The 18,673-nt window shown below is 44.4% G+C and overlaps 1 protein-coding gene across 2 annotated transcripts; it reads right to left on the bottom strand.

Annotated features, from left to right (window-relative positions):
• Window positions 1-197: 197 nt before the first annotated feature.
• On the bottom strand, window positions 198-18,661 carry AQP11 (aquaporin 11). Of its 2 annotated transcripts, XR_012763422.1 has the most exons (4): window positions 18,059-18,661; window positions 11,834-11,950; window positions 4,648-5,273; window positions 198-3,859 (listed from the first exon to the last, which is right to left on the bottom strand). XR_012763422.1 is itself a non-coding variant. In XM_075415998.1 (3 exons), the coding sequence occupies exons 1-3, from the start codon at window positions 18,651-18,653 to the stop codon at window positions 5,221-5,223; spliced, it is 765 nt and encodes a 254-aa protein (XP_075272113.1). In that variant the 5' UTR covers window positions 18,654-18,661; the 3' UTR covers window positions 3,869-5,220. The 2 variants fall into 2 exon arrangements, 1 of the variants encoding a protein (XP_075272113.1); XM_075415998.1 differs by lacking the exon at window positions 198-3,859 and having other exon boundaries at window positions 3,869-5,273.
• Window positions 18,662-18,673: the final 12 nt, after the last annotated feature.

Raw genomic sequence — 18,673 nt, 5'->3', positions numbered from 1 at the left:
TGTTGACTTCTGAATTTTTTTCAATATAATGATGCTGGCATGTGGACAGTTTTCTGTGCCAGTCCTGCACTCGGAATCACAGAATGGTCGGGGTTGGAAGGGACCTCTGTGGGTCACCCAGTCCAATCCCCCTGCCGAAGCAGGGTCACCCAGAGCAAGCTGCACAGGACCTTGTCCAGCCGGGTCTTGAATATCTCCAGAGAAGGAGACTCCACAACCCCCCTGGGCAGCCTGTTCCAGGGCTCCGTCACCCTCAGAGGGAAGAAGTTCTTCCTCACGTTCAGCTGGAACTTCCTCTGCTTCAGTTTGTGCCCGTTGCCCCTTGGACACTCTTGGAACAGCGCTGAGCGGCCCTGCCCTGCTGAGCACGTTGGGACGTGGTCTGGTGTCAAGGCAGGTGAAAACGAGAACCCCTCCTGGCTGAGTATTCCATAGCGATGCCAGCCAAATTAACGATGATTTAACAGTGCTGTGAACGACTGGCGTTGCTGAATAAATGAAGTACGGAGCATGTTATGCAACAAGGCATTCTACAATAATGCCCTTCCTAGTCCTTTCTGTCCATATGTATACATATTTATGTAAATATATGCGTGTTTTGTTGTGGATACAGAGTAACAAAGGAGGGTATAGAACGATGCTTTAATTTTTGCACTGGGTTGTGGAGAATAGAATCATAGGATCATACAATAGAAACATAGAATGCTTTGGGTGGGAAGGCACCTTTAGAGGCCATCTAGCCCAACCCCCCTGCAGTGAGCGGGGATGTCTTCAACTGGATCAGGTTGCTCAGAGCCCCGTGCAACCTGGCCTGGAATGTTCCCAGGGATGGGGCATGGACAACATCTCTGGGCAACCTGGGCCAGGGTTTCACCACCATAGTAAAAAGTTCTGCCTTATATCCAGTCTGAATCTCCCCTCTTTCAGTTAAAAGCCATCACCCCTTGTCCTGTCACTCCCTGCCCTTGTCACAAGTCCCGCTCCAGCTCTCTCGCAGCCCCTCCAGGCACTGGCAGCTGCTCTAAGGTCTCCCCTTGTCCTTCTCTTCCCCAGGCTGACCAGCCCCAGCTCTCCCAGCCTTTCCTCCCAGCAGAGGGGTTCCAGCCCTCGCATCATTGCTGGGGCCTCCTCTGGCCCTGCTCCCACAGCTCCAGCTCTGTCCTGTGCTGAGGGCTCCAGAGCTGGACGCAGGACTCCCGGGGGGGGTCTCAGCAGAGCGGGACAGAGGGGCAGAATCCCCTCCCTCGCCCTGTGCCCACGCTGCTGGGGATGCAGCCCAGGGCATGGTTGGCCTTTGGGGCTGCCAGCACACACTGCCAGGTCATGGCCAGCTTTTCACCCCCCAGCACCCCCAAGTCCTTCTCGGCAGGGCTGCTCTCCATCCCTTCATCCCCCAGCCTGTGTTGGTACCGGGGGTTGCCCCGACCCAGGTGTAGGACCCTGCACTTGGCCTTGTTGAACCTCATGAGGTTCACACAGGCCCACCTCTCCACCTTGTGCAGGTCCCTCTGGATGGCATCCCGTCCTTCTGGTGTGTGACCACACCGCTCAGTGTGGTGTCATCTGCAAACTTGCAGAGGGTGCACTCGATCTCTGTCTGTGTCATTGATGAAGATATTGAACCCCTGAGGGACACCACTCGTCACTGGTCTCCATCTGGACATCGACCCATTGATCACTACCCTCTGTCTGTGACCAGCCAACCATGTCCTTATCCACCGAGCCATCCACCCATCAAATCCATATATCCCCAGATCTTCATGCTGTGAGGTTTTGGGACAGCAAAGGAACACTTACCTTCTCCCAAACACCGCAGTTTAGAACAGAAAGCTCATGCAATTCTAAATCGACATTTTTATAACAGACTCTTTTGATTTACTTTTTTTTCTTTCTGGTGTGAATCGTGGTTGTTGGAGCGGGGTCTTACTGTTTTTCCTGTAAAACTGCAGAGTGCTGGTCACGGCCCCTGGCAGGTGGGCACAGGCAGCCCACCGGGCAGCTGGACTCTGCTCCTCTCAGACACTCCAGGAGGGAGAATTTGTGTTGTATTGATGCGGAGCTGCAGGAGCAAATATGTTTATGGTGCTTCCAGTCAAATCCAAGGAGCAAAATTAATTTCGGTCAGGCGGAAACAAAGCTGGATGAGCCCTGCGGGTAGCGTTGGGAAGTGTCTTGTGTGGATTTACAAGCTTTATTTTCAACAAAACTTAGTATTTAAGCTATGTTCTGGGAACACTGATACTTCATAAGCATTCACTACTTCGAATGTAAAATACTCATTTTTGTCTGTACTACCAAAAGGTTAGATTCTTCAGTTCCTAAATTAGTTTTATTTTTCATTTCTTTCTGCTACTTTGTGCTTTACTCCTTTTGCCTTAATTTCGTCAATGTAAGGCTTGTCTGTTTCTTTTTTAATTCTACTTCTAGTGGCTATAAATGGAACAATTGTTTGTTGATCACCCGTATTTGCACCATTTTTTTTTAAACCATATGTTACGCCAAAATAAACAACGTAGCCGTACAGAACTCAGATCTGACCTCTTTGCTCTATGGACTTTGCTTTCGCAGGCCATAAAAAGGAACGTGGAAGTAGGGCCTCCAGTCTAACGAACCCTGCCTTCCCGCAGGGTGGTCTCTCTGCTTTCTCTTTTCCCTGGCCACCTGGTTTTACACTCTTTGAGGTTTATTTTTGAGACCTTTATCCTGTGAGCCTCGTGGGCTCAAGGGAGACATGCAAATCAGTTCGTTAAGGCTCATTTCTGTAAGAAATGAGGCTAAAAAGTGGGCCCGCATACACAGAATCCCAGCATGGTCGGGGCTGGAGGGGACCTCTGTGGGTCACCCAGCCCAACCCCCCTGCCAAAGCAGAGTCACCCAGAGCAGGCTGCACAGGACCTTGTCCAGGCGGGTCTTGAATAAGGAGACTCCACAGCCCCTCTGGGCAGCCTGGGCCAGGGCTCCGTCACCCTCAGAGGGAAGAAGTTCTTCCTCATGTTCAGCTGGAACTTCCTGTGCTTCAGTTTGTGCCCATTGCCCCTTGTCCTGTCACTGGGCACCACTGAAAAGAGTCTGGCCCCGTCCTCCTGGCACCCACCCTTCAGATATTTATAGGCATTTCCAAGGTCCCCTCTCAGCCTTCTCTTCTCCAGGCTGAACAAGCCCAGCTCCCTCAGCCTCTCCTCGTAGGAGAGATGCTCCAGTCCCCTCATCATCCTCGTAGCCCTACTCTGGACTCTCTCCAGTAGCTCCTCATCTTTCTTGAACTGGGGAGCGCAGCACTGGACGCAGCACTGCAGATGGGGCCTCACTAGGGCATAGGAGAGGGGGAAGTAACCAGTAAAGGCCAAGTCCCAGGGAGGGGGGAAAAAAAATCTGTGAGGTATGGAGGACTAAGAATAGTTAAACGTGATAAAAAGCGGTAAAGCAAGAAAGCGCCAGGCAGAAGCCTCCCAACCATCTGCTTTAGAAGCACCACACGGTAGAAAAGCAGCTGTTTCTCAGAAGTCTCCTGCATCAGGTTTCTGTTCCAGCAGCCCTCCGTGGCCAAGTTCCAAATAAGCGGATGAACGCCGGTGCAGCCAAAGGCTGGCGCGCTGTCGGGCTCACAGCGTGGCCCTGTGTGCTCCTCGCCGTGAAGAGCTTGCCCAGAGAAAAGCCTGCTTTAGCAGGCCCACTCGCACTAGTATCAAAGTGGTGCTGAGCAATAACCCCGCAGTTCCAGTTCTCCTCGGTGCGTTCAGAGGCTCCTTCTTCGAATTTTATTTTAGTGACTGAATACAGGGTCAGGGATTAAGACGCTTTTGTGTGAAAAGCATGTTCGAACAGTTCATTTCATTTTGCAACATGATCTTAAGCGTACCTTGGAAAATTAAAACGAGAAAAGAGTTTATTGCAAGAAGTAAGAAATTACATGAAAATGTTTACTTCTCAAACTCTTGAAAAAAGATAGCTGACAACAGCAGCTGTTTAAGACTTGGTTCATAATTTTGTGAAAAAAACCCTGTCTGATTCTCTCCCTTCCTCTTAGAATACGGTCTGCAAGGTGGCTTGGGTGATGAGCAGAGTGGCCTGCTGCTGGGATCTCTGTAGAACCTGGTAACCATCTCTCCTTTCAAACCTGCTAACTTCAAAGGGAAAAACTGAATGGTGTCCTGAATTTGAAAAAATGTATTTTGGCATTCAGAAACATTAAGATGCATCCAGAAGAAACCTCACGCTAGAAATGGAACTTCAGAGGCTGGTACCTGTTGGTGGTGGTCTCCTCAGCCAAGGAGCATGTTTGTGCCGGTTTGCATAGGCAGCTTTCCTGTGGTTTTAGCTCTTTTATTTATTCTCTGATTTTGCAAATTAATTTATTTCAAGAAAAATATCTGGTAAGTTACATAAAATCAAGGACAAATCAAGCTCCACGTGATTCACCCCTATATACTGCGTCTGTTTTACTATGTGAAGAGACAGCAGTGATCTCGGATAAAGTAGTTTGTTGGGTTTTTTTTTGACAAAAATGCCCTTTTATGTGTGTCTGTACAGAATTTTATGGTACTTTATTACCGCTCTTTCCAAGCAAGACAAACCATTCAGCAGACTGTGGTGGGATGGGATGGGATGGGGCAGAGCCTTCCCGAAAGGAAGCGAGGGGTTACTTACCTGCGCTCGGGCATTATTAAAACAACGCTGGTCCTACAGCCTTTTAATTTTGGTGTGGGGCACCTCTAGAACAGAGCTGTGGAGACTCTTCTGGGGCGCAGTGTCACCTTTCTTCCTCTGAGGTGAGTATACTGCAAGTAGGAAGACAACGAGGTCACTACAGGAATGAGATCTTCAGCTCCTTTTTTGCTGGTGCCTTCTATGGGAAGAACTCCCAACAAAATCAAACCTTGGAAGGACCGGGTATTTCTCTAAAATCAGTTTTTGCGTGCTGTTGTAATAAAGGTCAGCAAAATGGCACTTAGGGCTAAAGTGACGGAGTTTCAATGTTTTAACAGTCCTTCACATTCAGATGGCTTAACGTTGGCAGGTATTCTCGAAATCCTGATATGCTATCACAAAATAAGTATTTGAATGCAAAGTTGTAAGTCAAGTGTTCCGAACATCACATCTGAAAATACAACTGGAAGGTGGCGCGGAAGTCGGTGGCAACAGTTTTGCTGAAAGCTTCACGTCTGCAGATTTCAAAGTGACTTTTTAACGTCGTACCGCTAGATTTCAGAACTGGATGTCTCAGGATATCCGAGGAAGGATTTCATCCCATATAAAAGCCACGAGTATTGTCCCTGAAAAGAGAAATTACAGAAAGGGCCTTTACTTAAATCCGTTTGAGAAGGACGCAGTGGAGTGTCTAACACACAATACTGCAGAAACATGGAATTTTCCGTCCAAAGGGCAGTCAGTACTTCTTGCCAAACACAATCTTTTTCACAAAGCAAGCTTCAACAGACCACGCAAGTGATCCTTACGAGTTAATAATCTTGTTCTTCGTACAGTTAATGTTTTAATTCTGATCTGTACAAGCCAAGCCAGAGGCAGAGCAGTGAATCCAACACGTGCACCCTCCTCTTGCTGTATCAGTTCTCTTCTCTTTGGAGCTGGACGTATAAATGACTGACCCAGCAGCTCAACCTCCGTTCCTCAGCCGACAGGATAAGGCTGAGTTTGCCAGCAGCAACTGCTGTGATAACCACATCGGTTTTAGGTGCTGCAAGCAGGTATAGGATGGTGAGGTTTGGTTTTTGTTTCGAAGATCTATCTAGTTTAGGGTTTATTTTGCAGCAGAAAATTAGTGAAGTTAGAAAGTGTTAGAATGTACCCTCAGCAATTGCTGACGACACAAAACTGGGAGGAGTGGTGGCTACACCAGCAGGCTGTGCTGCCATTCAGCGTGACCTGGACAGGCTGGAAAGTTGGGCAGAGAGGAACCTGATGAGGTTCAACAAGGACAAGTGCAGGGTCCTGCATCTGGGGAGGAACAACCCATGCACCAGTACACGCTGGGGCTAACCTGCTGGAGAGCAGCTCTGTGGAGAGGGACCTGGGAGTGCTGGTGGACAACAGTTTGAACATGAGCCAGCAGTGTGCCCTGGTTGCCAAGAAAGCCAATGGGATCCTGGGGTGCATTAGGAGGAGTGTGGCCAGCAGGGCGAGGAAGGTTCTCCTTCCCCTCTGCACTGCCCTAGTGAGGCCCCATCTGCAGTGCTGTGTCCAGTTCTGGGCTCCCCAGTTCAAAAAAGATGAGGAGCTACTGGAGAGAGTCCAGCGGAGGGCTACAAGGATGGTGAGGGGACTGGAGCATCTCTCCTACAAGGAAAGGCTGAGGGAGCTGGGCTTGTTGAGCCTGAAGAAGAGAAGGCTGAGAGGAGACCTTATAAATGCTTACAAATATCTGAAGGGTGGGTGTCAGGAGGATGGGGCCAAGCTCTTTTCAGTGGTGCCCAGCGACAGGACAAGGGGCAATGGGCACAAACTGAAGCAGAGGAAGTTCCGTCTGAACATGCAGAAGAACTTCTTCCCTCTGAGGATGACAGAGCCCTGGACCAGGCTGCCCAGGGAGGTTGTGGAGTCTCCTCTGGAGATATTCAAGACCCTCCTGGACAAGGTCCTGCACAGCCTGCTCTGGGTGACCCTGCTTCGGCAGGGGGGCTGGATAGATGACCCACAGAGGTCCTTTCCAACCCCTACCATTCTGTGATTCTGTGAACTTCTCATAAATGATGGACAGTGGTAACATCTGCTGACTCCGCCTGCATTTTTAGGTGAACTGCAGTAGAGCCAATGGCTTTGCATTCATTAAGCTTCTCGATGCTGTTCCTACTCTGTTGCTCCCTCACTAGTTACTGCCCCCTTTCCAAAACCTTACTGTTTTATATAGAGGTTTGGGAGCAAATTTTTCTCGGGAAGACTGAAGGGGAAAAAAAGCAAGACTTGGAGTACCTCAGCCTTTTCCATGTCATCCATCATGAGGCTGTCTCCCCCATCCGCCAATGGACCTGCATTTTCTCTCCACTTTTTTTGTGATTATTCTGTTTCTAACTCTGTATGTCCCTAGTCTTAGTTCCAGCTGAGCTTTGACCATCCTGATTTTGTTCCCAAGTGCCTGTGCAAAGCTTTTATACCCCCCCTTTGCTGCCTATCCCAATTTCTACTTCTTACATGGTCTCCTTTGTCCTTGTCTAGCCAGCGGGGCAAGGCTTTCTGTCAAAATTCCCAGTCTAACTACCTGACAGATTGTTCCTGCCCATCAAAATGTGTTACTGAGCTCTCCGTAAGCTTTTTTGAAAAATCACCTTTCCATGGGATGCTTGTCCCATTTGTGGCAGTTTCCGAGGGAATTACTACTGACATAGCAACTCGCTAAATAAGCAGAATTTTGCTCTCCTGAAGTCCAAAGTCCGAACAGCTCTGCTGTTTACCTTCCCAGTCCTCCTCTGGACCCTGAACTGTTGTGAGGACTGCAGCCCAAGTGGCCACATTCACCCCCAGTTCTTCCCTGGTTGTGAGCAGGTCAAGTACAGGATTACCACTCACTGGCCCTTTAGTACTGGAATTAGACTTCATTAGTGACAGTTTTGTAGGAACTTCTCGGATTGCATTTGCTCACCGCATAAGGGTTTTGCTCTGTCAAACGATGTCTGCATAGTTGAAAACCCCTAGGAGGACCAGGGTCTGGAAGCGGGAGACTTCTCCTAGTTGTCTGTCGAAACCCTCCTTTGCTATGAAGTCCCTGAGATGCTGATCACTTCACTGCATGTGGACTTGAAATTCCCGGTTGTTTGCTAAGCTCCATGCTGAAGTGTACTGAACTTGGTGGAAACCTCTGAATACCTTCTCCTATGAGCAGAAAGGCGAAAGTTTGACCTGTAGCCTTCTCCCTTGCTTACCTCCTCCATTTACGTCTACTGCTAAATGACTTTTGTGGCACTGCTTTTCTATCCTGATGATGAAAAACCATTCTCTTCTAAGGAACAGTATTAGTCTTTCTGGTGAAACTGATCTAAAGAACTGGGCACCGATTCTGTTTTTAAAGCGTTAGAAACCTAACAGAATGCTAAGCTGGCACGTGCCCAGGAAAGGGCATCCGATTCTACTGCCCTCACGTCCAGTATCTTGCCAACCAGCTCTTCCATTCATAGCTGCCACCTCCCTGGTAGTGAAAAGGAAGCGTCAGCTCAGTGCCCAGCATTACTAATGGTACAATCATGCCTGGACAATGAACATGAATTCCCTTGGCAGTAAAACAGAACCTCTCTTTGTTCCACTGCTACTTACCGCCTCTATGTTCGCAGTGCAGAATTTAGGCCTGCCTATGCTAAGTCTTAAACACTTGCTGACATCTATGTTTACTACTGGAATCAGCTGGTTTAATGCGACTGCAGAATCACCTGCACCGAAAGGTCAGTGAGGCCATTTTGAAAAATGAGTTCTTAACTACAGTTCCAAGATTATATTCATGAAAGACCATAAATGACCAGAAGATTTGCTTATCCTAATGGAAAACTTCCACTTCCTCCTCCTCCAGTGAAGGTGATAATCCATCTTCCTCTTGTTCTTAGTGTCTTTTCTAAGAAAATTGTTTTAAAGTTGACAGTAAGAACTGGCTTACGGCTAGATTAGGATATGCGTTATATACTGAATGGTCTGGGTCTCCTTGTCCTCAAAGGTATTTGCTGTGCCCATAAATGAGATCATATTGCACTCTGCACAGGCAATTTGAAGTTCCATGGTATGCTAGTCCATGGCTCTGTGTATGGTAGCTATTACAGCAAATCACAAAAAAACCCCACGATTAATGGACTCCTAAAAGAATTCTACAAAGTAAGAACAAAGTCATTTAACCATCTAAGATGCTGATGCTGGGAAAAGTGAGACATCAAATTAGCATATCATTATGACTCTGCCGGTTGCTAGGAAGTCTGGCACAATACTTCTGCTGACACACTGATTCTGAACGTAATTTTTATAATTAAATTTAAAATAACCCTTCCCTCATCATCTGCTTTTATAATTCTGCTTAGAGGTTCTTCTCATAAAAATTTTATTATCATCACAACAGGTCATTCTCCTAGATGCTTCATCATTTGGTCCAATTTTGGAAGAAAAAACTCTATTCCTGTTATTTTCTTATTTTCAAATTTGTTTACAACTCTTGGTTTATAAGAGAAAGTCTATCTGTATCCATGGAGCTGCCTTGTTTTCTAATGAGATATTTACATCACCAATAGACTACTCGGCCCTTCAGGTGATCCACAGACCTGAGATCTGTAACAAAATGTTTGGCTACAGTAGTGACACTGCACAAGAAGCAATGTGTCCTGAGTATTCACACCTTTACAACTGCTTGATCTGGAATTTCTTTCCCTCTTAAACTGAGAGACAGCATTCAATATATTCTGTATGTGTTTTCTATATGTTAACTAACAATAAACTGCTGTTTATGAATTTTCACAGAAATATAACATTACTCCCTAATTACATTCTAAATTCCTCAAGTCATGGTTCCATTTGTTGTAACAGCAGCTGATTTTCTTACTTCAGCTGAATAACCTGAAGGCTTTCTGCAAAGCAGTTCTGCAGGATGCATCTTGCTAAATAAGTAAGACGTGGTGGTTCAGAATCCCTCCTGTTTCTTTAGAACATTTGCCAAAATGTTAAATCCCAAGTACTTACAGCCTGGAAAATCTAGAAATGGTTATTGGGTTGAAATCAGTTAATATACCAGAAAACTAAACTTGAATTCTGAGAAATATCAGTGATATTTCATCAGCTTTGCCTAAGACATTTCATTAGCTACTAACTGGAACAGTGCATAGGCTTTTATCAAGCTTGCTCTACTGTTCAGTCATCCTGTCTGGGTATCTAATTTTAAAAAATTGTATTAAAGTGAATTTTAGACTAAAAATTCTGTCTCCATATTTGACTGACTGTTGTGGATTAACCCAGCAGCTGTCAACTGAGCACCAGACAGCCGCTTGCTCACCCCTCCCTTTCCCCCCCAGCGGGATGGGCAGGAGAATGAATAAAAGGGGAAACTTGTGAGTTGAGATAAAGGCAGTTTAATAAGGCAACAAAGGAAATACTACTGCTACTACTACTACTAATAATAATGAATATGCAAAACAAGCTATACACAACACAATTTTTCTCACCACCTGATGACCGATTCACAGCCAGTCCCTGAGCAATGATCACAGAACTTGTGGATTTCACAGAACTCCCCCAAAAAAAGACCCAACTCCTGGAAAAGTTGGAACTCACAGAAAAAAAGAGGATTCCTGCCCCCCGGCCAACCCCCATTTATAAACTGAGCATGACTTCCATGGTATGGAATATTTCCCTTGGCCAGCTTGGGCTAGCTGCCCAGCTATGCTTCCCTCCAGCTCCTGCACACCTGCTCATTAGCTGAATACGGGAAACTGGAAAAAGTCCTTGATTTCTTAGCAACAACTGAAAACATCAGAGTTATCAACATTCTTCTGGTACTAAATCCAAAACACAGCAGCTACTGGGTAGGAAAATGAACTCTATCCCAGCTGAAACCAGGAGGCTGACTGAGAGTCAATGCAAGTAGAGCATGCACAGACACGAACTCAAACAAGAAAATGAAGTTATTTGTTCTAACTGGAGCCCGTTGAGGTGCTTCCTGTGTGTGTTTCACATGCTGTTGTACCTGCAGCACTGTTGTACCTTCTAATAGGATTAACAGTCATGAAAGAACTTGGGATTAGCAGACTGCTGCTTTATATACCCTCTAATCAGAATTATAGGGACTAGTTGTAAACAATCAACAGCATGAAGTATTACATGGAGCATTTTCACCTGCACACAATTAGAAATTAAAATCAGTAGCTTCCAAATTAAAGTGATAATTTAAATTAGAAAAAATCCAGTTACTAATATTCCTTATTCTTAAACTAAGAATAGATTGTTTCCAACAGCGACTGGGGGAAAAACATAAGAGTGGGAACTGCAAAGTTCAGACATTATGGAGATAAAAAAGATTCGATATTGTAATAGTAGTCATTCAGAAAGCGTATTTTAAGCACTTGTCCTAATACCTGTGGGTTTGTATTTTTTTTAATTAATCATCCCCATGTTCTTGTATCCTGTCAAAAGAGCGAGACAGAAACTGCATGCCAACCAGTATGTTTCTCTTTTTGAACTTTATCAGGGTAATATATACTTTCAGGTAGCCTCTACTCCTTTTTAATATTCTGCCAGAATCTACCAGCGGGGCCTTGGCCAGCGTGAGAATTTGCAGCATCCCTCAACCAGGCTGGATTTTAATACTAAGGCATAAAGTCCCCAACAACAGGCAGCTTCGAAAGGATCACGCTCCAGAGTTAACAGCTGTCGGTTTATAACTTGTTAACCCTAACCTGAACACTAACCTTTTTCCATTTAGAACTGTACTGTTGTGGTTTTTGGTTGGTATATTTTCTTGCTCAGTGCATCCCAAAACTACTTAGACTCTGAATGTGACATCTAAACAGTTATATAACCTAACATGGTTGTTTCTTAAAAAAATCTGATCGAAACAGTAGATATTATTTTGTGAATAAAACTGGTGTTTAAAACTCAGTATTAGATGCTTAGTTCACAAAACAGGGTGTTGCAGGAGCTCTACACAGAGCAGTAAACAAGACTGAAATACACAGCCTACATTTGCAAAACGGAACCATGCTTCTGAATAACTTCTACACATAAGTTACAACTGACTATTTTCTGGATTTCATTTAAAGCAGAAAACAAACAGACTATCACATAAAGAATACCTATTATTTTCTGATTTTTGAACCATGTACTAAATAACAGTTTGTTACATAAAGTATTAAGCACTTACCTAAGGATGGTGCTATCCAATATACTAGTGAGTAACTCAGAAATTTGTCATAGAAACAATCTGCGTGTAATGAAAAAGCCAATGCTGGGTTAAATATTGCTCCTGTGAGATTTCCACCTGCAATAAAATGTAAACAATATGAAATCAAACCATCTGTCTTAATATTTATTTTAAATTAATCTTGAAATGCACATAGACAATACTACAAGAAATGTACACCCTACAACAAAATGAAGCGTCAGAAACCATTTGAACAGATAAACTCTTCTTTAGTTATTTACCCAATGGGTTCAACAGTTTAACTGTTTCCTAACATGCTTTAAAATACCTGAAGCATGGGCTAGAACTTCCTTCATCTCTTTCTAGCAAATGTTCTTTGAAGAGCTGGGTTTGGCTAATGTCAAATGTTTCTACTGATAAAACTATACTCTGTTTTACTAATAGTCTGTGTCATGCTTTCAGAAGAGACAGACATTACACAAATATTAGTAAGTAAATACTGAGCCTTCATTACATCCCACTGTTGCATCTAACACACATGCAGGTAATGGAAAAAACTGTCAAGTGTTGTTCTTGCTAAGTTGACCTCTACATCTTCTTATTATAACACTAATTTTATCCTATCAATTTATAGAACATTATCATAGAATCATAGAAAGTTTTGGGTTGGAAGGGACCCCTAGAGGTCATCTAGTCCAACCCCCCCGCAGCGAGCAGGGACACCGCTAACTAGATCAGGTTGCTCAGAGCCCTGTCCAACCTGGTCTTGAATGTTTCCAGGGATGGGGCCTCCACTACCTCTCTGGGCAACCTGTTCCAGTGTTTCACAACCCTCATTGTAAAGAATTTCTTCCTTATATCCAGCCTAAACCTACCCTGTTTTAGTTTAAAACCATTACCCCTCGTCCTGTCACTGCTGTCTCTACTAAAAACATTGTCCCCATCTTTCCTATAGGCTCCCTTTAAGTACTGAAAGGCTGCAATCAGGTCTCCCCGCAGCCTTCTCTTCTCCAGGCTGAACAAGCCCAACTCCCTCAGCCTGTCCTCATCGCCATCATATGGCGATAACTGTGGGAAAAGCCTTCACAATCATTCTGTATGTTGCTTGAAGAAAACAAAAGCAAACGCTACTCCACTCTCTTGAAAAAGGAAGCTTACAGAAGCCAAGCATCTTTCCTTGCCTCTGACTTCAGATGTAAATGAAGTTGCCTGAACACTCTCTAAATAACAACATCCGAACACATTACATTGTGGAGACTAAACTGTCATCACAGTGCAGATGAACCTGGTGGTGTTTTTATTTCTGACACGTCGTTCCTCTCATTGCAATCCTGTAGAAAAAAACATTACTCATAAGCAAAATTATCTGTATTTCTGTACTATTAGTTACTAACCACCCCGTATCTGTTTTATCTATTAATCTACTCACATAAAATATTATATAAATGTCTCTGTCTAGTTTCTAAAAGCTTATTTTCTATTTGTCCCAAATAAGCCAGTATGAGCTTTGAACTTTGCCTTTGTACAAATACCATGCTGCTCTAATCCTCATTTGTTATGAGCATTTACCGAAAGTTTTAGGAGGCTCTTTGTCATTCTCCTGTATTTCTCTTTCTATGTACTCATCATTTCTTTTACCGTTATTAGAGTTCAGGAACGTTTTAATCTTTGTTGACCTACTCAGTTTACTCTGGTTTTACACTTGTTCTCAACAGCAACTCAGATTTACTGTGCAGTCTGTGACTCTGCACACTGACACACTAACAACTTCCACTGTCGCCAGGAAGGCTATCTACAGTAATTTACTTTTCTTTAACCTAGTTACAAATTCACTGCTTCTGCTTTCATATCCACAAACATACATTCAGGAGTAGAATTTAACTCTCAGGAGGCAGTTGCTGTTTCTGAACATTAAATATTACACAGAGTTTTAACTGCTGTATTTCTTCAATATTCTTTACTGCTGGAATATCAACCATAGGCCAGGGCCACCACTATAATCTTAATTAAAAATATTTTTTAAACATCTCAGTCTGTGTACCAGAAAAGGTAAGTGACATTATGCCAAAAGAAGTGTGACATCTTTCTGTTGTGCACATAAAAACTTAAAAAGGGGAAGAAGTAATGTGTGCTCCACACAACGCGCGAGAAAGTCATTTTAACTTTTGAAGTTACTAAAGGCAAAATCACAATTAGGAAGAAACCAAGAACTACAAATACGTATGTTATTTTCAACTTGATACGTTAGGCTCGGAAACATCTAACCAATATCATACAATTCTGACTTCATTGTAATATTGCCGTAAATGAAAAAGCCCTCCAAAAGTGTATTCTTTTCTTCCCCTAATAAAACGTTTTCCCAAAGGAAATATCAAAAAATATTCTTTACCAACTTGCATATGGTCTGCATCCTTAGCTTCTGAATCATCCCCTTAATATGCAAAGATATAACATTTTCTTTTCCTTCTGTTCAGTAGAAGAAACAGCGAATGCAATATTGGAGCTTATTGTACAGTATGCATCATTATAAAACTATGGTCTGTGTAATTCTACATGTTAAAAAAAAATCCAAATATTTTTAACTATGAAAAAGTAGAAGAAAAACTAAAGGGACAGCTTGTAATTTTGAAAATACTTAGTGTATAATCTGATGTTATTTGTTGCAGTAAGTTGCATGGCATACCTACATACCTTTTATGGGGTGCACACAACAGTGACTTGTTAGCATTTATTTAAACTTTATCAACCATGTAAATACAATTTAATGTTTTTGAGCCTTGTCTGTGTATCAATACTTTTAGATGGGTGTAAGCCACACGAATATGGCTATCTTTCAAAATTCTACCCAAACCAAATTTGATCTGGAGATATTCCTTCTTACAGTTTTTTAGACTACAATTATACCTCTTATAGGATACAGCTTTCAAACATATAGTGGAACATAATTCACAGTATGAAATATGACACACTATGTACGAGGTGTATTTTCTAACATTTCTGGTTCATTCATAACTGTAACAAACCTGGATCCTGAAGGCACAATTGATTTGGTTTTTAAAATTGAGTGTAAAAAGAAATCATTAGCATGAATTTTAAGTTGTGAATTTAATGCACTTTTCTGAGTTCCTGGCTAGATCACTGTATCTATCAAATTACGGTTTGAAAAATGATTATTCATACAATATTCTATTTGCTGTTTTTGTAAGGAAAAAGAAGAATGTTACCAGTTTGCCTGAATTAGCATTGCTTTGCCTAAATTTGCACTGGTTGCCTAGCCCTTTGGTGCTGGGTGAGCAAGAAAGATCCATTCCTCTTAAACAAGCACTCAAGTTCCTTATAAACAGGTAACGAAGAGGTGCAGAAGATTTCCTGAGAATGATCCAGCCCAGCTAAGTTGAGCATCCGCCTGTCTTCAAAGCCTGAAGAGGAGAAGTTGGCCTGCTGGAGGCCGCTAGCCGTAACACCCAGTTTGGAAGTCACTCTTCTGACTGCCTGTACGAAGCACCGTTTCTCAAATTGGAGGTGGAAAGGACACGGCTGGGGCTATGCCACCAGACCCACAGGATACATGGTCGGTCATATATACGTGCCAGACACATGTTGTGGTGGCCCACCAGACCCTTCACTACGGTCCCAGCTACTTGGCATGGAGTCAGGAGGCTGTGGGAAGGGGGTCCTGATCAGCAGCCCTCAAAATGGAAGGGGCAGGAGAACGGAGAACATCCTGGGGAACGTTTGCGTGTAGATTGGGACAGAGGGAAAAAGGCAGCAAGAAAGGTTGGAGAACATCTGATGTGTCCTACATGCACCTACCTAACCTTCCACTGAAAAAGAGATCTGTTACAGTGCAAGCCCGTGATTTCGTCACAGAAAGAAATTAATGGCAGCAGCTTGCTCCCACACTTGTTGTACAATAGCTCAGTGATAGGAATCTTGGGTTTTCCGCCCTCCTCTACTTCAAGAGGCTTCAAGCCACATCTTAGGAGTGCACAGCAAACACCAGGCTCACGACTACTGCAGAGGGAGGATGGCACTTCTCACCTTTCCTTCTGAAACTGAGCGCACAGCAAGCAGTGCAAACCTTAGGAAGCTTGGAGCAGAGTGAACAACAAAGAATGAGATTTTCCACCGAGCAGGGGATAAAACTAGGTTCAGGACATGCTCCTCGGAATGCATACATATTTTTACAGCAGATTTGATTCTAGATTAAAGGAGATGGAAAGAAAAATGTCCAGGGAGCACAGGGTGTTCTGCACATAATACGGCACAAACTGTGCATGTGAAAGAGGCCTGGGCGCTCTAAGTCTGATGTTTCCTAGAAATACATGCAGATGGACTGCATTGGATAGTTGTAACAAGTTTATGGCAAGGAAAGGGATTTGGTACACAGCCTTCTCCTGCTAGAAGAAGATACGAGGCCAGTCTGGCCAACAACACTGGGCATCAAATCTTTGTATGAAGTAGCAAAGAGAAAGGCAATGTGAGCCGTATTCTTTTAGAAGACTATTTGCTAAGCAGGAAAGGAATGTTAAGAATCAGGAATCCAGCTTTCTATGCTTGTAGAAGAGGTAGGATAGTCTTTGGCTACACTTATACTGAGCAATTCAGAAATATATTTAATGTGCTAAAATGCATTGACACCTCCCCTCTGCCTTTAAAAATTAATTTTAGAAAGCAGTTCAAATTGCTAAGTTAATTCGTAAAATTCTCTGTGGACTTCTTTTAATCTTTCAGGTACTAGCTAATTTTAGCTAAACATAATGAGTAAAGGGTTTCTGATTAACACAGCTGAAAATTCGACTGTACCTTATTCTACTACGTGCTATTATGTTAGATGTCTAAAAGGTTTACCTGTATTATGCTAAGACGTCAATGACATCCCAGATGTTTGCAGATAAACAAGTGAACTCTCTCTCTCACAAACGGATTTGATCATTTCCTAGATGACTTTCTCTGTGGTGGCAGCCGTAGCACAAGCAAGGAGCTCCGTAACCATCTCCCTGTACCCCAAACCACAGAATCTCCTTCCCAGTACAACCCACTCCCTGCAGGGCAGTCCTCAAGTGACAAGTGACATAACTCTGGCACTTCGCTGGGGACAGTGGGCAGCATCAGCAGTCAGCAGAAGGAGCTCAGACTGGCTCCCCTCACCTCTTCCATCCCCACTGCTCCAGAGAGGCTGCGCAGGTGACAGCGTCCCAGCTCTGGGAAGCAGGAGGGGACAGCCAGACAGAGGCAAGGACGTGGCCACACAGGGCATTACAGAGATGGAAGACTCTTGTAAATGCCATGATACAACAGGCACCTAACTTTTTTCTTTCTTTACATTTGGTTTCATGGGGTATTATTTTACCATTCCTACACGCGGTCTACAGCCAACCATTCCTGTTTCTGATTAAAGGATTTAACATAGTTAAATAAACTGCAGTGATATGAATTATGCATTATTTAAATGCCGAACTTCCACATTACCGGTCTGCACCCTGCCGTTGCACAATCAGCATTTCTGTCCTGATGCAGTGGTGCTCTCTCGCAACGTCGCTTGGAAATCAGAGCACATCATATGAAATCTCTCACGCTGTATCAGCTCAGATTACGAAACAATCCTTGACTGAGGTATTTTAACAGCGTTCTCTGCAACTCTTAACCATATTTACTTTTAAGCCTGACATAATTTTAAATTCATAACTCGTTTCGTTCTTAACCCCAAACCTGCCTGGAATCTAACCAGGCAAACTTTACATAAACTCCAAATGGACTCCGAATATGTAGGACGAAAGACTTTCATAGAATCCTAGAATGGGTTGGGTTGGAAGGGTCCTTAAAGATCATCTGGTTCCAACCCCCCTGCCATGAGCAGGGACATCTTCCACCAGCCCAGGGTGCTCAGAGCTCCATCCAACCTGGCCTTGAACACTGCCAGGGAGGGGGCAGCCACAGCTTCTCTGGGCAACCTGTGCCAGTGTTTCACCACCCTCGTGGTGAAGAATTTCTTCCGAATATCTAATCTAAATCTGCCCTCTTTTAGTTTACAGCCATTCCCCCTTGTCCTATCACTACACACCCTTGTGAAAAGTCCCTCTCTGACAAGGATCTCCATCCTTGATACATTCTTTGTACTCTAAGAAAAGTAATTTTGCATCTTAACACTTTTAAGAAAATAAAAAACCCTCTTCCGTTACAACTTGATTGCGGGAACAGTGGGAAAAAAATAAAAAGACTAACCTGCATACACAAGCATGGTGATGAGCAGAGCAATCAAATGGACTTTGTACTTGGGATTAACACTTTCCACTCGCAGGACGCTCAGCTGGAAAACGACAGAAAAGAGCAGCTCTATGCAGAACGCCTGCATCTCTGTAGTCTGCATGGGGTTGCTGCAGCCCTGAGAGAGCGCTCCAGAATGCGGCTCTGCCATCTCCAGGCTCCAGATAAAGTCCATAAACACCCTGGCAAGCACCGCAGCCACGAACTGAGCGGCGATCTTCAGTCCACTCATCTTGACCGGCATCCCACCGCCCCAGGCTGCCTGCAAGGTGCCGCAGGGATTGCACATGCTGCCGGTCAGGGTCAAGCCGTGCAGGACGGTGAAGCCGTAGGTGAGCGTGAGGGCGGCGTGCGGCTTCGGCTCCGCGTTGCCCAGCAGGCAGAGCTCGTTGGTGCAGGCGCAAACCTGGAAGGTGCTAAACATCTCCAAAAGGAAAGCGCCGAGGCGCTGGCGGGAGCGCAGCCGGCGGCGGGTCCATCTCCTGCACAGCCCCACCGCTGCCGTGATGCCGGCCATCAGCAGGAGCGAGGTCCAGACCCCGGCGGCGGCCATGGCCAGAGCTTCGCAGGCCG

Source organism: Opisthocomus hoazin, chromosome 1 (genome assembly GCF_030867145.1).
Source record: "Opisthocomus hoazin isolate bOpiHoa1 chromosome 1, bOpiHoa1.hap1, whole genome shotgun sequence".
NCBI lineage: Eukaryota > Metazoa > Chordata > Aves > Opisthocomiformes > Opisthocomidae > Opisthocomus > Opisthocomus hoazin.
The sequence above is the reverse complement of the archived record's forward strand: the minus strand, read 5'-3'. Positions and strand labels throughout refer to the sequence as shown.

Coding starts and splice junctions, on each gene's coding strand:
- AQP11 (XM_075415998.1), bottom strand. CDS start 18,653: ATGGCCGCCGCCGGGGTCTGGACCTCGCTCCTGCTGATGGCCGGCATC. Junction 11,951..18,058: donor CACCATGCTTGTGTATGCAG/GTTAGTCTTTTT, acceptor ATTTTATTGCAG/GTGGAAATCTCACAGGAGCA. Junction 5,274..11,833: donor TTGGATAGCACCATCCTTAG/GTAAGTGCTTAA, acceptor TTCTCTTTTCAG/GGACAATACTCGTGGCTTTT.